General features: G+C 44.5%; 1 protein-coding gene across 1 annotated transcript in view; it reads left to right on the top strand.

The window, feature by feature from the left end:
* Positions 1–15,760, top strand: part of shroom3 (shroom family member 3) — a gene marked incomplete at its 3' end in the record, with an annotated part of 158,441 nt that extends 142,681 nt beyond the window's left edge. The window contains exons 24-30 of the mRNA XM_083638063.1: positions 597–852; positions 5,944–6,089; positions 9,236–9,314; positions 11,230–11,395; positions 11,830–11,930; positions 14,976–15,341; positions 15,551–15,760. Of these exons, the coding sequence (XP_083494189.1) occupies positions 597–852; positions 5,944–6,089; positions 9,236–9,314; positions 11,230–11,395; positions 11,830–11,930; positions 14,976–15,341; positions 15,551–15,760 (1,324 nt within the window). The remainder of the gene's footprint in view (positions 1–596; positions 853–5,943; positions 6,090–9,235; positions 9,315–11,229; positions 11,396–11,829; positions 11,931–14,975; positions 15,342–15,550) is intronic.
* Positions 15,761–24,712: the final 8,952 nt, after the last annotated feature.

Genomic DNA, 24,712 nt, shown 5'->3' with positions numbered 1-24,712 from the left:
ATATTACATTATGATTGGTCTCTAACCTACTAATCTAGCTTTGAAGGTCATGTTGAGACAGTAGAGGAATGTAAAAACACCACTCTAGTGACAAACGCTGCAGATACATGTCAGTACAGTCAAGACTTTTCATTTTAGGGGACATAAACAAAAGAAAAACTCTTTTTTTTGTTGTTTTTCTTTTTACCTTATTTTATTTTTTATAATCTGAGACCTTTAAAGCAGTGATTCTCAACCTTTTTCATATCAAGGACCTCTAATTTAGTCCACATTAGGGTCACAGACCCCCCATTTGATGAGATTTTGTCTCTCAGACCCAAATCTAATAATCATATTGTTAAATATGATTTTGTGTAGAATTCCATGACTCTAATGTAGGAAGAGAGATAACAGAGACACTATGATGACAACAGTCATTATTCTACATTTTCTAACTGTGTCCACTGCTTTAAAGGATGTTGGCTGCCTGCCTTCTTCACTAAATATTTTAAACCTTTTTGATAAGTTGGGCTCGGCCTGTAGTCTTCACTGAAGCGTCTGTTGAATCTTTACGAATGTTCTTACTGCCTGCTCCTCTGTCTCCATGTCCCTCCTAGTTGGGAGAACCTGGACTCCCCAGTGGTTTGGGACCGGAGACCTTCCCTCCCTTCTCCTCCATCGCTCCCCTCCTGCTCCCTGTTCCCTTCCCCTCCACACAGCCTCTCTCTGGAGCCACAGCCCCTGCGCGGCCTCTCGCCCTGCGGCCTGGACCTCCAGGAGGCCGAGGACAGCCTGAGGCTGGAGTGCCAGCCTTTGCCCAGGAGGGAGAGGTCGTCTGAGGAGCTGAGGGTGGAGGCTCTGTCCCGGCAGCTGGTGGGTCATTAGGCTCAACAGTTGAAACACTGCTGGGGATTAGCTGCCAGACGCTTTCAGCTGCGGCCATTTTAGCTCCAGCAGCAGAGTTGTCACCACCCGATCTGAGTGGCGCACGTGCACTGTCACTGCCCGACCTAAGCCAACTGTAGATGTGAGTCATGCAGGCACCATTTTATGACATTTTACCACAAACTAGCCAGCTAGCTTTGGTGAACATATATTAATATGATTGGAAACTAAGTAGTATCCAGTAGTATCCCACACCTCTTTATTCACCTTATGTTCAGACCTTACACTGGGCCAAATTCTTCCGGGTCCTTTTAACACTTCCGGCGGTCACGGTGCAAAATAAGAGAGTTGTTTTTGGAGCGGACAGTGAAGGGGGTAAAATAAAGAACGTAGCCTACTACTTTGAGCCGGTACACAGCAAGCAAGCGAGTATCCACTGTTAGCCAGGTCAGATAACGTTATCGTCGACAATGACGAGCACTTTCTTGTAAAACATACCTGGACTCCAACAAAGAAAGCTTCAGATAGTTTTCTCTCCTCCGAGGCAGCGCGAGCCACTTAACGTCAATAAGACCCGCAGACGTTAACGTAATTCCCTGGAATGCGAGACTTAACGAGCCAGTTACATGGCGTTGCATTCTTAGACATTGCCGTTTGCTTTTATGTGGTATGTTACATACAATTGGCTAAATTATTAGTTAATTCAGAGTTAGATGATATTGGAGCAGCGCAGCCATTTTTTATTTTATTTTATTATTATTTTTAGCCGGAAGTTTTGATACGGCCACACAACAGGGTCAAATGGGCGTGGCTACATGAGGTGAATAGGTAAGACCCAATCTGGGAACCCAGAGGCTATCAGTCTGACGACTGTCTCTGGGAGAGACGGATGATATTTCCGGGGATTCCACTGTAGAGCGCCCCTTCCCCTCATTGTTTAAAGTCCGACGACGTCTCATATGCAGCTATTTATTATTGTGCTTGCTGAAAGCAAGGCACAATCTATCAAATCCGACATACTTATTATTATTCTATCTGCCACAAAATTTGGGACGTCATAACTCCCACATTTTTTGCCAGACCTCAAAATGTGCGTCTCATTAATGCCGGGTGTGCCATGACTTTGCTAAGAGTTTCGTCAAGCGGTTTGGGCGCTATTATTAAGCTCGAGTTTTTTCCCCATTCGCTTGAATGGTGTTTGAAAAATCTTGCATTAAATTAGCTGTATCTCAGAAACCATACGAGGTACAGCTTACAAAACTGGGTAGGGGCGTTCACAGAGGGGCCTTTTACTATCCACGAAAAAATTTACCAATTGGCCTGATGGTGGCGCTATAACAGCTCTCTTTACGTTTTTGTACATAACTTTTTTGAACCGTAGGGTCTATAATCAAATTTATTTTTTCCCTGGATTCCTTGGGTCGTTGCGCATCTACTCATATAGTCGATGTCTGAATAGATTTTCCACCATTTTGAATTTTGTCCAAAACTGTTTTTTTCCCCATTTCTCCTTGAAATGTTCACCAAACCACAGCAGACATCATGTGTGGACTGTCCTGCACAACACTGATTTCGCGGTTTTTGAAGAAACCGCACCATTGCGATATATCCAAAGTTCTGTGGGTGCGGCCTATTTCACAAAAATCGCCATAACTCCGGAACACAAGGTCCGATGCTAAGCAAACTTGGTACAGGTGTGGAGGGATGTAGTCTGAGCTGATAGGAAAAAGATTGTCATTTCGCCTATAGGGGGCGCTGTAGCAACATCAAGTACCTGTAACTCACAAACCATAAGAGCGACTGTTCCCAAATTTGGTCCATATGTTCATAGAGTACTCTTCTACTCTGACTTAAAAAAGTATACCAATAGACCTGACTGTGGCACTATAACAGCCATCTTTACGTTTTGGTCCATAACTTTTGAACCATAGCGTCCACAATCAAACTTCTTTTTTCCCAGGTTTCTTTGGCTCGCCCCACTTTTACTCATTCCTGTGATCTAAAGAATTACACCTATCGACCTGATGGTGCCGCTACAACAGCCCTCTTTACGTTTTGGTCCATAACTTTTGAACTGTAGCATCTACAATCAAAATGCAATCAACCAACCACCTGGAAACACCGTAACAAACAGTAGGCCTACACCTTCGCCACCGCCTACTAAACGCTACCAATTGGGGCTGTATTTATACTGCATCAAAGGTCGGGGTGGAGGTCAGGGACCTTGTAAGGCAGGCGGTGCATGGCGAGGACAGCAAGCACAATACATTTTTCGGTAGGAAATTTAGATATTCTAGTTATTATTATTAGCCAAAATATGGTCTGGACCTGCAATCGATCAGCTCCAACTCCATTCTCATGTCAATTGGCCTGTAAACAATAACCGCGCAGTGTTGGGCAAGTTACTTTCAACATGTAATATACTACATATTACTAGTTACTTTCATTTGAAAGTAATAAGTTACCTTACAGTATTACTGTCTGTGTAGAGTAACGTGTTACTTATTACACTACTTTTGCATTACTTTCACCAAAATAGCTGCAGTAGCCGAATGACATCGCCGCCCCAGAACCATCCCGCAAAATAATTTAAACTGTCTTGAAGTCAGTGTAATCTGCCCAAAATTCAAAATGTTATCCTTTTCCTTTATTGTCATCTATAGTGGTTATTTGCATAAAAACACACAATTTGATTAGGAAATTATTGTATCTTTTTTAAATATGTGCTTTAATAAATAAATAAAAACTCAATTTGTAACTTGTGTTACTTGACAAAGTAACTGGTATAATATTACTGAAATCCTATTGATTTAAGCAATATCACATGAGAGGGAGTGCGGTTGTTGGCTAATATTGGCACTGCTGTGATTCGGTCGCAGGCACGTGAAGGCTGGTGAAGCGGAGTGATCTACACATAGTGAAGCGCCAGTGCATTATCATGAAATAACGGCACTCGTAGGATCCCTCTTGTCCAATCAAATTGCTCGGCCGGAACTACCTGTTGTATAAAATAAGTTATATTACTGAGTTACTGCTAAAAGTAATATAAATATATGACTTTTGTAATGAGTTACCCCCAACACTGTAACCGCGGCACATGGAAGCGGACGTCTTGGCGCAGACATCCACTATACAGTGGAAACCCAGAGATATCTATCCTGGTAAACCATCCGGTCACGTGAATTCACATTGTGTTTCGTTCTACGAGACTGTCTGGTCCGGGGTGGGCGCTTTCAGAAATTCCAAAGGGCACTAGCCAATCAGGGACCTGCCTCGTATTTTACATCGTAACCGGCCAATCAGGAACGCCACTGGAAAAACAGTAATGGCTGCCCCCTGGCTGTCCACCTCGAGCAGTAACGTCAACGTTCGTTGAGTTTAAACAAGTGCAGTTATTGCATAAGTAGACCCAATAACAACAATTAAACAACTACCAGAGTATGCAACAGCAGAGTTTCTTGGTGGAATTTGTGTTTTTGCCGTACTTCTGAGTGGATTTGGATTTGACTGGGTCCAACGCTGATTGGCTGAAGGAGTTGTCTGTCAAGACAAGTACTTCCACACACTGAAATGACTGCGCACAGCGCTGAGTCCAGACGGATCCACGAAGTGAACAGAATGTGAGTTCATGGATCCGGATGGTTTTAACTACCGTAGGCTGTTACTAGGCCGTCTGTCCCAGAGTCATATTAGTCATCAGACCGATAGACTCTGGTGTTGGGGTTAGGGTAAGAATATCAGGGTAAGAATATCAGGGTAAGGCAGAGTAGGGTGGCTCTGACCTTGAAGATGTGTGGGATTCATAAGCGTTTGTTTGCTACATCAGTTAAGTAGCCAACTCGGTAACATTAATATAAATTGGCCATGGCACCATAAAAGCTATGGTAAGCAGTACGATTTGTCTATCCAATTGACGATACACATTAATCTGTGGTAGTAAGTGAGGTAATGGCCGAAATTTAAAGAGGGGTCTACGCCGCTTCGCTTGCGCATGCGCGACTCACATCTAGCGTTGTTTTAGATCGGGCGGCAACGATAGCATGCATGAGCGACTCAGATCTAGGGTTGTTTTAGATCGGGCGGCAACGATAGCATGCATGAGCGACTCAGATCTAGCGTTGTTTTAGATCGGGCGGCAACGATAGCATGCATGAGCGACTCACATCTAGGGTTGTTTTAGATCGGGCGGCAACGATAGCATGCATGAGCGACTCACATCTAGGGTTGTTTTAGATCGGGCGGCAACGATAGCATGCATGAGCGACTCAGATCGGGTGCATGCTTCACCTTCCACGCTGAAGCCTCTTGATGCAGTATTCCATAGTGCTCTGCAGGTTATTACTGCTGATGGTTTCACACTCATCATTTTGTTTTATGTGAAAAAGTGGGTTGGCCTTTCTCTTACCGTTCGTAGAGATCAGCATTGTCTTTTATTTATTCATAAGGGCTTGTGTGGTAAGCTTCCATTCTATTTGTCTTCACTTCTAAGTTTGAGTGTTTCAGGATATCGGACACATTCGCAGACACACATTAGATTGAATGTGTATCTGCGAACGTGTTTGATATCCTGAAGCACTCTACTTATGAATAGTGAGTCAGGAAAGACCTTTCATCTTTTATGCTCCCGATAGATGGACCAAGATTCAGGACTCTCTCAAATTGGACCAACTGGTCTCCATTGCGGCACACAGTAAACGCCTCCATTGAGTCGTTCAAGGCTAGTGCTGCATAGGAATTGTACCTGTTTTATGTTTTATGTAGCCCTCTTATTTGTCTGCACCTGTGATTTATTGTGATTTTATTGTTATCATTTTATCATTTTAGTATTTTATTGTTTTATATGCCGCAATCGTATTCTTGATTTTAATTGTTTTATTTATTTTTTATTGTGATATACACTGTAATCAGGGCATCCTTGAAAAAGAGAGTGTGCTCTCAATGGTCCTCCCTGGATAAATAAATAAAGGTTACATAAAAATAAAACAGTTCCCACTACTAGAAAATCTGAAAGAGTCGGGGAATTTGCTCTACCTTTGTTACTGTACCTAGTCCTGACTCTACTTTTGTTATTGAACCCAGGTATTGCGGGACCGCTCTCTGGCGCCCCTCCTGGACACATGGGGGGGCAAGACTACTGTGGAGCTGATGGAGGAGATCTTTCCCAGCATTGGATTGGCCGGAAAATCGCCATGGGAACGCAGGGGCAGCAGCCATTTGGACGACAGGTAATCTAACATCATGCATTTTGCCCTTTAACTAGCCTACATCGATTTAGACAACAGATTGCCTAAGCTGGCATGAAATACATTACGTTTTTTCCCCAGAAAAACAACAAACTACGGTAATTAAATTGCATCAAATGAATCAATCCAAATAGATGGCGCTGTTGTAGAAGTCTCAGTTTTACTGCTGCCTGCTCAATTTCTGTTGCATTCTGGCTCTACTTACTAAGTTTAATCAGTTTATACTCTCATACTACTTAATAATGAGTTGTATAGCTCTAAAAACAATGTGCTTTACATAAATTCAAATCAAATAATATAAATAATAAATAAGTATAAGTAAAATACAATACATAAAAAGGGAATAAATAGGAATAAAAAGGTAATATGGATGGTTACTATAAGTGGATACAACTAGAAAACAGATGCAACTAAAACCACATGCGTCTTTATATAAAAAGTGCGTGCTACAGACAGCTCTGTTTACTATCTGAACAGTTGGACAACACTGACATCTAGTGTCGTGAGCCGGTCTAACAGACAGACTTTTGGGTTGAACTTGAAGTTTATTTGAATAAAGGTGCTGACAGGGTTCTGCGCAGCCTCAAGTTGGAGCCTTGCTGCCGACTAGCGGCGACAGCGAGACTGTGCATACTAGAACGTAACTCGGCGCGTTGGCTGCGGTACACGTCCAAAACACTAGGTGGCTTGTGGTACACTCATGTCCATTACATATGACGCTATCGTGTCGTTTACCAAGAACTTGCAATCATGTCGGTGGGGGGACATTTTATTGTCCCTCCATTTCAAAACTCATTCCGGTGAGCCTGCAGAAGGCTTTGCTAGATGAGGGACAAGCACTGTTCAATGAGGAAATGGCATTTTCTCATTCCTCACAACAAGTACGTCCAATCACAGCTCTCGTGCTGGTCATGTCACGTCCACGTTGACGCCGCGGAGTCACATTTTCGAGGAGCAGCACGTCCCCCTCCGCCGAGCTGCGCCGATAGGACGGCACTGGTGATTTTGCGTAAGCATAAAAGCAGTTTAAGTGCTCAGAGGTGTTTATGCTGAAATGAAGAGCGGACCCTCAAGAGCCAGATTTATTTGTGTTTTTCTTTTACTTTCTTCCCTCTCTCTTTTAAACTTTTTTAACTCATTGAGTGCCAGCCACTTTTGGAGAACGGACGCTCCCAGTGCCAGAGTTTCAGAGCGTTTTCAGTGATTTCTCGAGGCCCACAGAATATTGTGTGATATTACTATGTAAACACCGAACACGCACAAAGAACGACGAGACTCTATTGTATCAGCAGCAAAAAAAAGTTTATTGATATAATTTTCCGTTCTTTAGTTATCAGCCGGAGAAGATAGGTCAAAAACAGCAAAAACAGGCGTTTCCATCTAGAAAGCTGAGATATTGAGCCTTTTGTGAAATTAAGCATTTCAAGCAAATCACTGACTCTGAAACTAATATTTTCTGACCTGAAACATCTGAACAGTAATTTCCTTCAATATAACAGCACCCCCACCCCCCTCTACTGCAAACTCCTCCTCCGTGGGTGTGTCTCTGGTGGCTTTGCTCGCTCTGCTGCTTGTCAGGCGAGTCTCTGCTGCTTGCGGATCCACGTTCGGATGGCCGCCGCTCGTCGGGGGAGTCTGGATCGGGCTCGCCTCGCTCGTTTCTGGGGTTTCGGTTGTGAGCTGGGATGAAGCTGCATCCGATTCTGGGCTTTCTGGGCTTTCTGCTGTGCGTTTCAAAGTGTGCTGCACCCAGAGTCTATTTTCGGAGCCCCCCACCGTTGTGCGCCGGCTCCCAGCGCGACAGCGAAAAGCCAAACTATTCTCATGAGAATGGTTTCATCACGGCTTTTTCTGCTGTTTTTACTCAACTTTCTCTAATCTGGAGAGCACTGTCGCCACCTAATGGGTCGGTAAAATAGGTTATACACATTCAACATGCCCCAAAATTTTACAGGAGATGTATTAGGCATTGATCCACGTCCCACCGTCAAAAAACGCAATTGACGAACATACTCGTCCTTGGCACTCTACGTTACTAAACGAATTGACGAACATACTCGTCCTTGGCACTCAATGAGTTAAAATTTATTTTATCGCTGAGCATCGTTTCCCAGATAATTTGTCTGTGAGGTTTCAGTTTCATTAACCCTTTTTCTTTCTTTCTTTCTTTCTTCCTTTCTTTCGTTCTTTCTTTCTTTCTCCCAAGACAGAATTAAAATAGCCTATAAATCATAAACAAATGGTTAAAACAGAAATAAATGAATGAACAAACAGGACTGTGAATAAAGGTGACACTGAAGAATTTAAGCGCTCCTCCCTTTCTACCATTCTTTCCCAATTTGCATGTCTGTTTCTTATTTATTTATTCATTTATTTACCTCTGTAAATAAATCTGATTCATTCACTCATTTACTTGGACCCTTAAGCTTAATTTATACTTATTATAAAGTGTCGCTCAGCACATGGTCGCAGACGGAAAATAAAGTGTCGCTCATGTTGCTGCATTTATGCTTCTCTCCTCGGCTCAACGGTCACGTGACGCTATAGACAGAGGGAGGCAGAGAACTAGTGCAGACAGAGGGAATGCTGTCAGTGAACCCACGTCGGAGGCAAGATGTAACTGCAGCCGCATATAACGACACACAACCACACAACTCACCTCCTCTCTCTCTGGGAAGTTGGTCACGGTGTTCTTTGTGAATTTCACGAAGTCATACATCAAGGACATGCTGATCAAAATAGCGGGGACACTTTCATTCATTTCATTTCAGCGAAAACTAAAACAAGGAAGTCAAGCGGGTGCCGTCTATATAGCCAATCAGACTTGCGCGACACTATGTGACGTAGTCAGCGACACTAGACATTTCACCAGGTAGCAGACACCTCTCGCCGACACTTGAAAGTGTCGACTCAAGTCCTCATTTCTGTCAGCGACCGTTTCAAAAGTGTCGGCAGACGAAGCATAAATTGGGCTTTATCCTTCTTCCCCTCTTTTCCTTTTTAATCTTTCTTTCCATCACTGTTTCTGATCTCTTTATTCCTTAAATAAATGAATGAATAAAGATGAGTTGATGAAGAAATGGGATGTTGGTGAATTTGACATTTTTTAATTCGTACTCTCTCTCTAGAATCCAAGATGGCGTCGGTGCGGAGCGAGGGATGGAGACAGATCTGGACGAGGAGGAGAGAGACCTCGACACCAGGAAGGTCAGACACACTTTACATCACAGTGTTGTGTGTGTGTGTGTGTGTGTGTGTGTGTGTGTGTGTGTGTGTGTGTGTGTGTGTGTGTGTGTGTGTGTGTGTGTGTGTGTGTGTGTGTGTAGACAAAAATTGGGCAGTGGTGGCCCAATGGTTAGAGAAGCGAGCTTGTGACCGGAAGGTCGTCGGTTCAATCCCCGGGACCAGCAGGATAAATCTGGGGTGGGGAAAGTGAAAAGGCAGCGCTTGCCCCTCCCTCATTACCACCACTGAGGTGCCCTTGAGCAAGGCCCTTAACCCCAACCGCTCCAGTGGAGCTGCTCAGTGGCCAACAGATCAGACTGTGGTTGTACTGGTCAGCTTCCAGGTATGAATGTGTGTGTGAATGTGAACAGGGCACTCCTGAAAAAGAGAGCATTGCTCTCAGTGAGACTCCCCCTGTATAAATAAAGGTTAAAAAAAAATATATATATATATATATATATACAAGTTCATATTCTTATTCTGACACACGAGCGTTACAGCAATAAGTTCATATACTTACTTTTACCATCATATATTCAGGCGTTTGTTTTTCTTTCTTGGACATTTAGAGAAGTTCAGTCTGATTGATTGATTGATTGACTTTATTTGGTGAATGTCAACAAAGAACAGGGACACAAATACAGATACAGACAAATCACCGAGGATAAAAACACAATAAAGCCATAGCTAAAGCATAGGCTTGTTTCCATTGCGGTCCTCATGAACAAACAACATAAAAGTGACAAACACGACACACGAATGGGTATCACCTTCAATACTCAAATTAAGATTTTTAACATTATTACTAGATTGAATAGTAATAAAGGCACACTTGAATATTATACAATACATAAACATTTGTTGTTATATGTAAGGAGTTAACAGACACAAAAAACAAGAAAAACGAGGGGGGGGGAATGTGTGGGGGGGGGGGGGGGATTGCAGGGGGTAGTGGAGGGAGTAGCTCGTCCACAGAACACTAGTGGCTATGTAGCCTTATTTCCCTACATTGAGTGATGAGCATTAATTAAACATGCTTACCTCATGCATCGAAACTGACAATATGTGGGTTTAACAAGGATGTGTTTTGATAGCCAGTGTTTATTATAAATGAATCAAAAAGGAAGTGACGGTGGCAGGAGAGGTGCGCTGTACAGGAAGCCGGGAAAAAAGTTAGGGCTGTCCCAGAGTCTATTTTTCAAATAAAAATAGACTATTGTTTCCCAGATTGCCTGTCCAGTGATCACACAGCTTGCCGATCACGGACCAATAGCAGGCGCAGCTGCGGCTCTGGGAAACCGCTGGTCTTGTGCCGTCTTGCGCGAGCTGCACAAGAACCACAAGATGGCGGGCGTCCGGGTAGTGAAGCGGTAGATTACGTGCCTACCAACACGAGGGTTGCCGGTTTGCGCCCCCGTCTCACCTCCGGCTTGGTCGGGCGTCCATACAGCCATGATTGGCTGTGTCTGCGGGTGGGAAAGCCGGATTGGGGGTATGTGTCCTGGACGCTGCGCTAGCGCCTCCTCTGGTCGGTCGGGGGCACCTGGTCGTGACAGAAGGGAACTGGTGGGAATAGCGCGATCCTCCCACGTGCTACGTCCTGGCGGTGAAGCTCCCCGCTGTCAGGTGAAAAGAAGCGGCTCGGCAACTGCGCATGTGTCGGCGGAAGCATGGTGCTAGTCTACGGCTCTCCCCAGATCGGCAGAGGGTGGAGCAGCGACCGGGGCAGCAGGGGGAAATTAGCCAGGTACAATTAGGGAGAAAATCGGAAAAAAAAAAGAATAGAAAACATGGCGATAATAGGCTTCAAACGGGAGTCCAAAAACCAATGTGTGACGTCACGCTGACTCTGGCATATGTTTGATATGGTCTATACTGTTCTCCTGGTGGCGTGCAGGCGGAGCTGTGTGGGGCTCTGAGGCAGAGCGTGGCGGCCCTGCGGAGGGAGAGGGAGGCTCTGGCCGAGGAGCAGAGGAGCCACAGCACCCTGGGGTGCAGCATGGACACCCTGGTGCAGGAGCACTGCAAGCCCAACGAGAAGGACAAGTACCACATGTTCATAGGTGCAGGAATGAGTCCTATGACCTGACTAAGACCTGTTAGCACTTCCGGTTCCCTCGTCTCAAAGTCAATGGGATTTTTGCTTGGGGATTTTTGTTAAATGTCTGAAATAAGGTCAAAAGAGGGCATCTTTTGAATCGTAAAAAAATATATATATATTAATAATAATTCAGAAAACGCTTCAAAAGTGATACAAGTGGTCCCCATTTGTGAAGATTATCTTGCTGAACACAAAGTTTGCCATTCCATAAACTTTTGTTAACCACAGACCTTATTTCAGACATTAAACCAACCATTGACTTTCACACGTAGGAACCAGGAAGTGCATGACTTCTGTGTTGGCCCTACAAAAACACATGATAACTGCGGTACTCTATTTGTCTCAGTATGCTGTCTGTTACCTGTCTCACCTCTCCCTGACTGTGGTAACCTGCAGGAGACCTGGAGAAGCTGGTGAACCTGCTGCTGTCTCTCTGCAGTCGGCTGTCCAGGATCAACAAGACTCTGATGAGCCTGGAGGAGGAGGAGGAGGAGAGGGTAACTGTCTGTCTGCTTGTCTGTCGGCCTCTGTCTGTCTGCCTGTCTGTCTGTCATGCCTGCCTGCCTGTCTGTCTGCTGTAGGGCATTCACCAACTACGGTAGTCGACTAGTAAAACCACTAGTCGTCATTCTTGGTTTTCCCTGTTTGCACAGTGCAGTGTTAATAAAGCAGTACAGCAGATATGTCACTGGGAGGCGCTGTGGGTGTGTTGACTGCCAAAGTGGCAGTAATGGGAGAGCAGATGAAGTAGAGAGCATTACAAACATGGCGGACTCACAGTTTGGAAATAGTAATAACCTGAGCAGATCAAATGGTCACCTGCAAGATATGTAAGGTGAAAACAGCAGTACCAGCGCTATGCATAACCATCGCTACACCCGGTGGCGGTACGGATACCGCAGGCAGCAGCAGCAACATGACTGCACTTTACTTTGTAGAGTATCGTAATGGAATAACGTTTACCACCATGCAGTTTATTATGGCGTTTCATGGTAAGTAAGTTTTGCATTTCTGTTTGCGTTGCAATGCATTTCCCTTTATACTTTTTCTTACAATAGCCACTATTTATTAAACCCATTATAATAGAGATGGCGATGTTAGACACATGTTAGACACATGTTAGTCAATCTAGTGCAGCTCATTCCGCGTTGGCAACAATGAATGTATCAGTCACTTAAAGGAGAATTTCGGTTTTTTACACCACATACCTTATTTCCAGCTTAAAATATGATGTTTTACTCACCCAAATAACTTTGGTTTCATTCGGCTGCCCACAGAAGATATTGAGCTTGGAGTAGCATCCTCAAACAGGCTATAACGGGCGCAAATGGGGCCAGCTGCATGCGCTCTGTAAATTACACATTTTCTGTCACATCACGGTTCATTATGGTTGTTATATAATTATGAGAACATGAATTAGCGATCTAACTAACCTCCTGTGCTGCCGAGTGCCGACAGCCTGCTCTGTTTGCTGTCCGAGTGTCCGTCACATAGATAACACCTCCCGCTTTATCTCCTGCTGCTGTTTGTTGTTGTCGATATGTGGCCTTATTCCACACGAGCGGCAATTGAATTGAATCGTCCATAATCTTCACATCAGATCATATCTACTGTATATGCCAAGCTAGGCTGCTAAGCTAACAACACAACAGAGAACGAGTCAACTCTGACCTGCCCTGGATGGGCTTACAGTATGTTCTTCTTCTGTGGTTTATCTTCTTCTTCTGTTACCAAACAGAAGCGCTTCTCACTGCTTCTTCTGAAGCACATCTGGGGTAGGTCAGAGTTGACTCGCTTAGATTAGTTAGTTAGATCGCTAATTCATGTTCTCATAATTATATACCATAATGAACCGCGATGTGACAGAAAATGTGTAATTTACAGAGCGCATGCAGCATGCCCCGTTTGCGCCCGTTATAGCCTGTTTGAGGATGCTACTCCGAGCTCAATATCTTCTGTGGGCAGCCGAATGAAACCAAAGTTATTTGGGTGAGTAAAACATCATATTTTAAGCTGGAAATAACGTCTGTGGTGTAAAAAAACAAAATTCTCCTTTAATGTTTATTTATATTTTATTTTATTTTATTTTATATAGTAGTTTCACAAGTTATATCTGAAGTTGATCTGTTTGGGCATAATGTTACTTTAGTAACGCTATTCATCAGTCGCGACCGAAGGTGGACATAACGTTTGTTGTTGTTGAACATAGATTTGTTTTAACAATCATTTTCTACATTATGCCATGTTATTAACCAAACAGAATTTAAACTATTTGGAGAAATTAGTGCCGTTGTTACTGCAGTCACTCAATCAGCATCTCCAGCTCAGACAGGCATGCTGGGTTTAGTCCAATCAGATCGTGGTTAATTTGTAAACAACCTCTCAAAGCCAATTGAGGGCTCTGCTTTTCACATAACCCCAGGTTGGCCCCGCCTACTACATTTGTTATGCCTGCATCTCATAGCCCTGCTGCCTGGTTGCATTTGAAACCTTTTGACGTGAGTTGAGCGGGGGGAGAAAAAAACTCAGACTAGGCGACTACCTTTAGGGACGACTAGTCGACTAGTAAAATTCAATAGTCGTGAAAGCCCTAGTCTGCTGTCTGTCTTTCTGCCTGCCTGTGTGTTGTTGATCTATAATCAGATGAAGTGGTGCCACCTGGTGGCAGGAACACCTCCCTGCAGGCTGCTGGACCGTTTGGCAGAAGCTTGTAAATGACTTTCACTTTGGAATAAAATCAGTTTTAGTCGATATTTTGAGTCGAATAATAAAAATAATTCTGGCCTTTTTATCTGAGCAGCTGTTTCATAAGTTGGATGATGCACAGAGGTCTCTGTTCAACTGCTGTTCACATGGAACCCTTCTCCACTTCCGCCTTCAAAGTTCTCGTTTGAATATTTGCTACTACCACCAAGATCTGCACCCGGGCCCACGCCCTAGACCGCGGCGGCCCTCCTACTCGTCGCGGCGTAGCCCTCGCGGCTCCTATTGCCCTCGTTCCCTCTCTCATCAGAATCTCTCTCAGCTTCTCTGCTCTCCTTTCTGAAGATGATTTCAGATAGGGCTGCAGCCTATTTCCGTTGTCATTTCATTCTCAATTAATCGATTAGTTGTTTGGTCTATAAAATGTCAGAAAAGGGTGAAAAATGTCGTTCAGTAGCTATTACCCAAAGCAAGATGATGTCCTCAAACGCCTGGAGGAGTAAAGAAACCAGAACATATTCAGATTTAAGCAGCTGGAATCAGAACAATTTAGAAAATTTGTACTTGCCCCCCCTCCTTAAAGAATTACTCAAACCGATTACTGAATCATCAATCAATAGTTGGCAGCCTCACTACTTTAATAAGGCGAGGGGTTCTGCGCGGGGTTCTGCGAGGGGTTCTGCGCGGGGCCGGGCCGAGCCCACATTCGCTCAACTGTGCACGCCCTGCTTCACACGCGATATTTCTAGTTCATTTAATAGTTGACAACTAATTGATGACTGGTTGCTGTTCTAGCTTTAGATAAGCCATATCAACTGACAGATGTTGTTTCCTCTCAGGACTCTCTGCATCAGAAGCGCTCTCAGCTGCTCAGTCAGACAGAAGATGCCCGGGAGCTGAAGGAGAACCTGGAGCGGAGGGGGCGTGTGGTGGAGGGGATCCTGTCGGGCCGCCTGACCGCGCAGCAGTTCCGCCACTACCGCCGCTTCCTCGCCGCCAAACCCTTGCTGCTGATTCGCCAGCGCCACCTGGACGACCTCATAAAGCAGGGAGAGGAGCAGCTGACGCGACTGGCCGAGAGCCTACCGCCGCCGGAGGCTCGCGTTCGGCAGAGGGTGTCGCCGTCGTCAAGCCCCGCCCCCTGCCCGTTCCCGTCACCACTGCTTTCCACACTAGGCCACGCCCACTCCGCCCGTTCCACCACCGTGACCTCGTTGTGACGTGACGGACCACACTGCGGGGCCGCGAGGTACCTCCCCGAGTGAGCGTGCTCAGAGCTCCGCTGCCGTTCTGACATGAGGAGCGTCACATGAAGGAGTGGCTGGAGTCACGCAGCTTTGACTGCAGACTCAGACACGAAGGAACACTTTGAATGTGCCTCATTCTATTTATGCTGCTTCTGTTTGTTGCTCAGACTGTGGAGAGACTCAGAGACGGCTGCTCCCTTTGCTCCGGAGGGACGATGGGCTTTGAAGAGCTGTCAGGGGGTCTCCAGACTGCAGCCACAAGGTTCCTCAAGGAACCCCCCACCACAGAGCTCGTGAGCTCTGTGGTGATAAGCCTCAAACACCTCAAACATAATGGGGGTAATGGAGGTTCTTCAAGGAACGCCTTGGGGATATAATGAGGAACCCCAAGTTGTTACTGGGTCCATTTGGATCTTAGGGCGTTTTCACACCTGCGCTTTTAGTCCGGTTCAATTGAACTGTGGTTCGTTTACTCCCTTGGTGCGGTTCGGTTGGTTGTTTCAGTTCATCGTAATCGCACTCAGGGTGGAGGTGGTCTCGGTCTGGAGAGGTTTGTTTGTGGTGGGAACGTGTTCTATAGTATTACTATTATAGTATTACAACTAGCCTACAACAAGCCTATAGTAGTTTCAAGACGTTTCCGCCAAGTGCATTTGGCATTCTGCTAGGACAGTTTTGACTGGTATTTCCCAGATAATTTCAACAGTGACAAGCAGATGCCTATGGAGCCCCTAAAGTCCTGGAAGGTGATATTTTTTTGCACACAAGATAAATAACTTCTACTTATCTTGTGCGCACAAGATTAAAAAAAGAAAAAAATCATCACCTTTCGGGACTTTAGGGAGTCCGTAAATGGCAACTCTGCCGTTGCTCCATGTTAAATTGCAAAGCAATGTACACTAGTCAGACAGAACACAGGACCTTCGTCCTGTTTTTACTTTCTTGGTTCCGCCCCAGACACAGCTGACCAATAAGCAGTCAACGCTCTCACATGGTTCTCATGCATTTTGTTTTCCTGGGATGTTTGTCCATGTGAAAAGAAACTGAACCAAGGTGCAAATGCTCCCAAGTTTACAAACTCATCAACTGATTCAGACCAGAGCAAATTAACTCTAGGTGTGAAAACGTCCTGAGAAAGCTTTGGTTCAGTTTTGAAAGTGGACTGAACCAACCAGGTGCAGCATCCCCACAATGCTGCTGGCTGGTGTAAACCTTGCATATCTCCCAAAGACTTTCCCAAGAGTTCGTGAAATCTAGTCTTACTTTCAGAATGACTCCCGTTCATGTTGGATGGGTTCTGTATACGTAGCGTGCGAGAGTGATGTGACTACAAAGGAGGTACGACGTTTTTAAAAAAGCGTCATAATCCTCAGATCATCCGGACTCTTTACGTCATTTTGCCGATTCACAATCTCAGAAGAACCCTATCGGTCTAAATGACGATTAGTCTGGGGTCAATAGGTCAAGAGTTTCTGGTGGACCCAGGGAACATCCGGGCCAAGACTTCCTCTTCCATGTGCCGGTCATTTATTAGAAGCTCTTACTTCGTGCCCGGGAGAATTGCCAACTCCTGTAATTTTCTCAAAGGCAATTTTGTAAGCAATCTGTTTCTTTCATTACATGAGTCGAACGTTTCTCCGCACAGTACAGAGGGGGCGGGGCTTCATCTCACTTCTTATTTTATACCCCTACCCCTTGTTTTTGAGTGCCCCTCATTTTGCCCCTCGCCCTTCAAAACGGAGCCAGAAGGGGGTAGGGGTTGAACACAACTGCCTTACGTCATCATTTTTGCCAAACTGGGATAAAGCTTTTTCTGGTTCAAACAGATTGAATGAAGTCTGCAGATTCTCATAGATATATCATTTTGTCATAATGCATATTTCCACAAATTAAAGAAATTCTTGATAAATTATTAATATTAAAATTATACCATTTTATTAGTTGCCTGGTTTGCTCAGGAGCCACTGGAAAACATGATTATAATTGTATTAGGTAATACATATTTAATATACCATAGGATTGTATATTAAAATTTACGTCGATATTTTACAGATTCTGATTTTCAGACATGTAAAATGCCAACATTTTATTCTGGCGATTGGGTTGCTTCATAATCCAAGTGGTGCACGATGCAGTACCCTCTTATACCATGTACCATATATTATACCCGGGGTACAGGGTTTTCACTGGTTCGGGTGTCCAAAAATAATGTATTTTAATAGTCAGGTTTCAGTGTTAAATGCTGTATGCGGACCTGCTTGCAGTTGCTGGCTGGCTGGCAACTTCTATCTACATCTGTTTACAGCTTCCAGCCGGCATACTGTCCATGTTAAAATAAGTGCAAGATACCCAACCAAAACTTACAGAAATATGTGAATATCTTCCTTTAACTCATTGAGTGCCAGCCACTTTTGGAGAACGGACGCTCCCAGTGCCAGAGTTTCAGAGCGTTTTCAGTGATTTCTCGAGGCCCACAGAATATTGTGTGATATTACTATGTAAACACTGAACACGCACAAAGAACGATGAGACTCTATTCTATCATCTGCAAAAAAAAGTTTATTGATCCCATTTTCCGTTCTTTAGTTATGAGCCGGAGAAGATAGCTTGATTCATCCAAAAACAGCAATTTTTTTCTAGAAGCTGAGATAATTGGCCTTTTGTGAAATTAAACATTTCAAGCACATCACTGACTCTGAAGCTAATCTTTTCTAATGTAGTCACACCTCAAAAATAATTTCCTTCAATAAAACAGTTTAGGCCAGGGAATTTTGTTTGGCAGAATAATATTTTTAGCTACAACCAGCAGCGCTGGCCCCTGCGTGCGCTGCTGGTTGCAGCTTCTTGCTGGTCTTGATTTGCTGCTGGTGGGCATCGGATATTCTGGCTTGCGTTTGTCAATCCTGTCCTGCTGCCTGGGTCTGTCTGGGTGTTGCGTGCTGCTCTGCGTGCCCCCCCCCCCCCCCCCGCCCCGCCCCGCCCCGCCTCGCCTCAACTGCACACTCCTCCTCCTGTCTGTGGTGGCTCTCTGCTGAGTTTGCTGTGCGCACAGTGAAGGGTGCGCAACATCCAGTTTTTTTACAGCGTTCCGCGTGTGTTTGTCACCGGCAACGATGCTTCCAGTTGAGAATAATAACAACTCCACGGTGTGGATGTGCGGATGTGCTGTCGCAACCGACACGGAGCGGCTCAATTGTGGGAGCAGATTGGCTGCTGCAGGCACAGCTGCAGTAACGTGCTTCAGCATATCGATGCATACGGATGCGATGCGATTTCCGTTTCCATAACGACTTCTTCTTTGTTTTTTCCTTGCCTTTCTGTTATGTGGAGAGCACTGTCGCCACCTAAGGGTTCTGTAAAATAGGTTATAGACCTCCAATAGCTACAATAGTTGTACCAGAGATGTATCAGGGATTGATCCACGTCCCACCGTCAAAAAACGCAATTGACGACAATCGTCGTCTTTGGCACTCTACGTCAGTATTTGAATTGACGACAGCTGTCGTCATTGGCATTCAATGAGTTAAGGGTAATACAAAGGATTACTGGGTCGAAATGTTGAAACGCACATTTCAAAACTTGATATTTGCAAAGATGGCCGTTTCTCCTCTTCCAAGACCAGGGTGGGCACGCACGCACGCACACACACACACACACACACACACACACACACGCACACACACACACACAGGCGTCCCCCGCTGCACTGCCTGCAAACAACCACCTGCCTCGGCTGTGCGGCAAGTCGTGGTTCGGTCTGAATTGCGATCCTTTTTTTAATGAAATGTTGCCACAAACAAATTCACACACACATCCAGAGCATCCACAGTCCTTTGTATCGGCATTCAACTCAGATATAAACGTTTGTAACTTTTGGTTCAGTTTTGGCTGATTAATAGCGATTTCCTTCTGAGCCCTTGGTTTGGAGTGTGTCCCTGGAAAATCTTCGTTTGGAGGGCCAGTAAGCCCCTCCCCCTTCATCCTAGGTCTGATGCAAAAAAGAATCGGATCACCTCCGCGTAGGGAGGGTTAAGGGCTAAGTGGAAGGTGGTTAAGGGCAGGGGCGGTTCTAGGCCTTTTTTGGGTGGGCTTTAGCCCACCCAAAAATAGTCTCAGCCCACCCAAAAAAAAAAAAAAGAAATCTCTCCAAATCCATGGTGGTCATTAGTAGCAGTTTCTGTTAAAGCAGCTACGAGCAAGATTTTCGATTGTTATTAAACAGTCTAAATTTAATATCGATGCATCACATCTTACCTGTAATAGTAGACGAGACCAACGCAGAGTAGTCTCGCTTGAACCCCGAGTGAATCGGCCAGTGTTAGTCTGTCTGTGGCCAGGGCAGATCAGGAAGTGAAATGAAACGGTTTGCAGCAGCCACTTCGGCCATAACCACAAAATAACTTCCAAAAAACCTGTTAGAATATAACGAGAGATGTTCGCGAGAGTAGCAAGCCCGTTCTGGCGTTCTCCTTGTTTATGGTTTGTTGCTAGGCAGAGCGAAACAGTGGAAGGCAGGCAGCTGCGTTTCACTTCCGGGTTTCACTTCCGGGTTTATCCGGTCCGCTGGTGCGTGATTTCTATTCGCACATAGGTTACGCAACAACCACGCCCTGTGCCCGCCTACGCAGCAGTCAAGCGCCGGGATTGGCCAGGAGCCCATGCGTGAGATGAGACACGTGAGACTGACAAGGTGAAGGCCACAACAGACTCGTCCGCCTCGTATAAAGCTTAATAACAACTGATTCACTTGGACTTGTCTATTCATAGTATTCCCATGATGTCACATGCATTTCCCACCAATATGGCACTTTACACTACACACAGCTCATTGGCTGTGTGTGTAATTAGATTGTAATCACCTGTTAATTGATTACAATCAGACAAGATGTCTGTGTGGTGATGTCACAGAATACTATCAATAAACCACTGGTCTACTTGTTGCTGTGAGTTTTGTATTGTTGTGCTAACATTCTGGTATGATAAACATGGACCTGGAACCATTCTGCCTATGTTTGAATCTGGTTTTCTATTTTGACACTTATGAGCACTCAGTGCAGACTCAGAGTAGTTAACTGTTTCTTTAATGATTAATACATGTCAGTTCGTGAATATATTGGTTAATTATTAGATAGTTGCTGATTAGGCGGTCAATTCCTGAATAGAGTGGTTAATGATTAGTAAATGTAAAAATAATAATATTAATAATTGAAAACAAAATAATAAAAAAAAAATATATATATATATATAAACCCCCCAACCACCCCACCACCATATCAATTGGGTTAGGGTATGGTCGTGGTTAAGAAAACCCTAATCTAATCTTAACCACATCTATTTTACTTGCTGCATGTTCTCTGTGTTTGAGCTGGGCTGTAGTCCAGTGGTGAAAGACCATGCCTTCCTTGAATCCCGGTACGGACACTAAAACCTTTTCAAGTCTTTCATTGGGAAAGCCATAACAAAACTGCCTAGAGATCCATTGTAAGTTACCTAGGCTGATGGTCTAAGGGTTAAGGCAGTCACCTTAACAACTGCATTGTATGCAGAGAAGTGCAGGTTCGATTCCTGCAGGGGATTTGAAGTCCCCTCCCCTGGCTCCCTTCCTTCACCCTGTTCTTCCCTCTGCCATCTCTGTTTCTTTAATGATTAATACATGTCAGTTCATGAATATATTAGTTTAGATAGTTGCTGATTAGTCGGTCAATTCCTGAATAGAGTGGTTAATGATTAGCAAATGTGAAAATAATAATATTAATAATTGAAAACAAAATATTAAAAATATATATATATACCCCCCCCACCACCACCACCATATCAATTGGGTTAGGGTATGGTCGTGGTTAAGAAAACCCTAATCTTAACCACATCTATTTGACTTGCTGCATGTTCTGTGTGTTTGAGCTGGGCTGTAGTCCAGTGGTGAAAGACCATGCCTTCCAACCCAAAGGTTTGTGGTTTGAATCCCGGTACGGACACTAAAACCTTTTCAAGTCTTTCATTGGGAAAGCCATAACAAAACTGCCTAGAGATCCATTGTAAGTTACCTAGCTGATGGTCTAGGGGTTAAGGCAGTCACCTTAACAACTGCATTGTATGCAGAGAAGTGCAGGTTTGATTCCTGCAGGGGATTTGAAGTCATCTCCCCACCCCTCCCCCCCCTCATCCCCTCCCTCCTCTGCCATCTCCTGGCTTCCTTCCTTCACCCTCTTCACCCTGCTCCCCTCATCCCTCCCTCCTTCACCCTGCCCCCATACCCCCTACCCTCCTCCCTCCCCGGCCTCCTTCCTTCACCCTGCTCCCCCCACCCCTCCCTCCTCCTCCCCCCCAGCCCCTCCCCCCCCCATCTCCCACCCACCCCCTCCTCCTCCTCCCCCCCATCTCCCCATTCATGAAATCGCTGGGCTGCGTGCCCTCCAGTGTTTGTGGTGTGGGATTCCATCTGTCAAAAGAAGAAGACAAAAGACTTGCTCCTGGCCAATCCCGGCGCTTGACTGCTGCGTAGGCGGGCACAGGGCGTGGTTATTGCGTAACCTATGTGCGAATAAAAATCACCGCCGGTAGGCAGAAAGAGAGAGAGCTCCCTGGTGACGCGAGGTTAGACAGACACACACTCTATAATCATCAAGAGAGCAATCTCCGATTCACACGGCTTTGGTCTCAGCTACTATTATAGGTTATAAGATGTGATGCATCAATATTGTAATTATACTGTTTAATAACAATCGAAAATCTTGCTCGTAGCTGCTTTAAAATGATCTTTATTTATTTTTGCTTTAAAACTATTTTTTAATTTTCTGCTTAAAGTTCATGAAAAAAAGTGGCATTCTTGTTTTTTCCCACAATAAATTCATAATACCATTTGTAATGCCACCGTTGTAGTGCTGTTGTTCAAAATTAAAGTACATTTTCTCAGATTTATTGGTGTCTTTCTAGTCACACAATTTAATAGTCAGTGTTTCCACTGATCTAGTTGTGGTGGTACACCCTACATAGATTTTGACCCCCACAAATAGCCTACTGCCACATATTAATTTCAACTAGTTGACTGCAAACTCCTGCTTTAGTGCTTACAGTATATTATTATCTTGTCGGAATATAATTCCAGCCAATAAGTTAGGAAGTTCCCTTTTGATTTAATTTTACTTTTGTTTAGCCTACAAAGCAAAATGTTACTTTACTTGAAACTCCCCTGGGAAACAATTATTTTTTCATCGCTGTAAAACCACAGAACGGTAAAGAAGATATTGATGTGTGTAGTTCTTCATAGATCTAGTCTCTTCATTTTGATCTCAAAGTGCGCCAGTTTGATCAATTTTTACTTGAAACTGTACAAAATGTTCTTCTTTGGGTGGGCTGAGCCCACCCAAAGCTCTGATGCTAAAACCGCCCCTGGTTAAGGGCTAAGTGGAACGGCCAAGAGGTGAATTGGGATTGGGCCAAACATTGATACTTTTTGTAGGTGTTTTAGGTTCAGACTAACCTGATGCTGCCAGATTGCTTGTTACACAGAACCATTTTGGACTGTTTCTTTGGAAACAGTCTGGAAAAGGGCAGGCTTGTTCAAAAGTTACCTGGCAGGTGATTGGATGAACCATCTGTCACCGTCTATCACGGGCTCGCTTCTCGCCGTCGTCTGGATGCTGATTGGTCCGAAACACTGTTTGGATAGAGTTAAACCAATAGCTTGGAGTGTAGCAAGATGGATTTCTCCCACGATTGTGATCTCGCGAATCCAGCTGCCTCGCAGGGTTAGGTCCAGACGACATTTCAGCTAATCATTATAAACAGATATCTGCATACAGTATGAGACGCTCTCAACTCCAACACCATTCTCGCGTCTCAAGTTGCTTGGACTAAACAGTGACCGCCACACGGTAGGGCATTCACAGACTAGTCGACTAGTAAAACCACTAGTCGACACTGTGCTTAGTAGTCGACTAGTCGTCGTTTTCTTTTTTTTCTTTAAGAAAGAACGAGGTATTTACACGACATACATGGACTATCATATCCCATATCCCCCACAAAGAACATCAAAACACAACAAAACAAAACAAGAAAACTGCATAAGATACACAATAATCCAAGAACAAACAAGACTATTGGACAAACAAAAACAATGCATTCAAAGTAAATACATAGATCTTGGCAGCTAGGAAATTAATAGCTTTAAATTGGAAAGCATCCAATCCCCCAGCTGTAGTTCACTGGTGGAATGAACTCTCAAGCTACCATACGTTGGATAACAATTACTACAAGAGCAAAGGCAGATTCTTAGACATCCCCAAAATATGGCAACCACATACAGAGTTTGACTTTAAGAACTTTTTACCCCAGTGTCATTAGGCTTATCAGGATAGGAGCTGAATGCATTGTTTTTGTTTGGTTGTTTGTCCAATAGTCTTGTTTGTTCTTGGATTATTGTGTATCTTATGCAGTTTTCTTGTTTTGTTTTGTTGTGTTTTGATGTTCTTTGTGGGGGATATGGGATATGATAGTCCATGTATGTCGTGTAAATACCTCATGTTCTTTCTTGAAGATAAAAAAAAAGACTAGTCGACTACCTTTAGGGACGACTAGTCGACTAGTAAAATTCACTAGTCGTGAATGCCCTACCACACGGAAGAGGAAGTCTTGACTTGGATGTCCACTGGCTACACCGGAAACCCAGAAATATTGGCCGTCACCCCCATATCTAATTGTCGTCAGACCGATAGACGATGGTGCCGATCATGACCTGAGATACCGAGGGGAACTCTGCCCAGAGGAAGTTTCTCCTGACATATTATGACACTATACTGGAACTATACTGGAACACTACCACTGCCACTGTTTGGATTTCTCAAGTTTGTAGCACTTTCAGCAGTTTGAATACTGATGACAGCAGACTAGCCACTGAACCATAAACACCTTTGGCCCATAAATCGGTGCAATGTGCATCCTACCATATAACACAGTAGAATCCTGTTCAGAGGTTCTAGTCTGTCCATGTGTTGTATCGCCCTCACTCACCTGTGATGCATTCAGGTAGCACAGATCACATCACCTGTGATGTGTTCAGGTAGCACAGATCACATCACCTGTGATGTGTTCAGGTAGCACAGATCACATCACCTGTGATGTGTTCAGGTAGCACAGATCACATCACAGGTGATGTGTTCAGGTAGCACAGATCACATCACAGGTGATGTGTTCAGGTAGCACAGATCACATCACCTGTGATGTGTTCAGGTAGCACAGATCACATCACAGGTGATGTGTTCAGGTAGCACAGATCACATCACAGGTGATGTGTTCAGGTAGCACAGATCACATCACAGGTGATGTGTTCA

The sequence above is a fragment of the Poromitra crassiceps genome, assembly GCF_964638095.1.
Source record: "Poromitra crassiceps genome assembly, chromosome: 6".
In the NCBI taxonomy this organism is placed as follows: domain Eukaryota; kingdom Metazoa; phylum Chordata; class Actinopteri; order Beryciformes; family Melamphaidae; genus Poromitra; species Poromitra crassiceps.
Note: the sequence above shows the minus strand (reverse complement) of the source record. Positions and strands in the feature narration are given on the sequence as shown.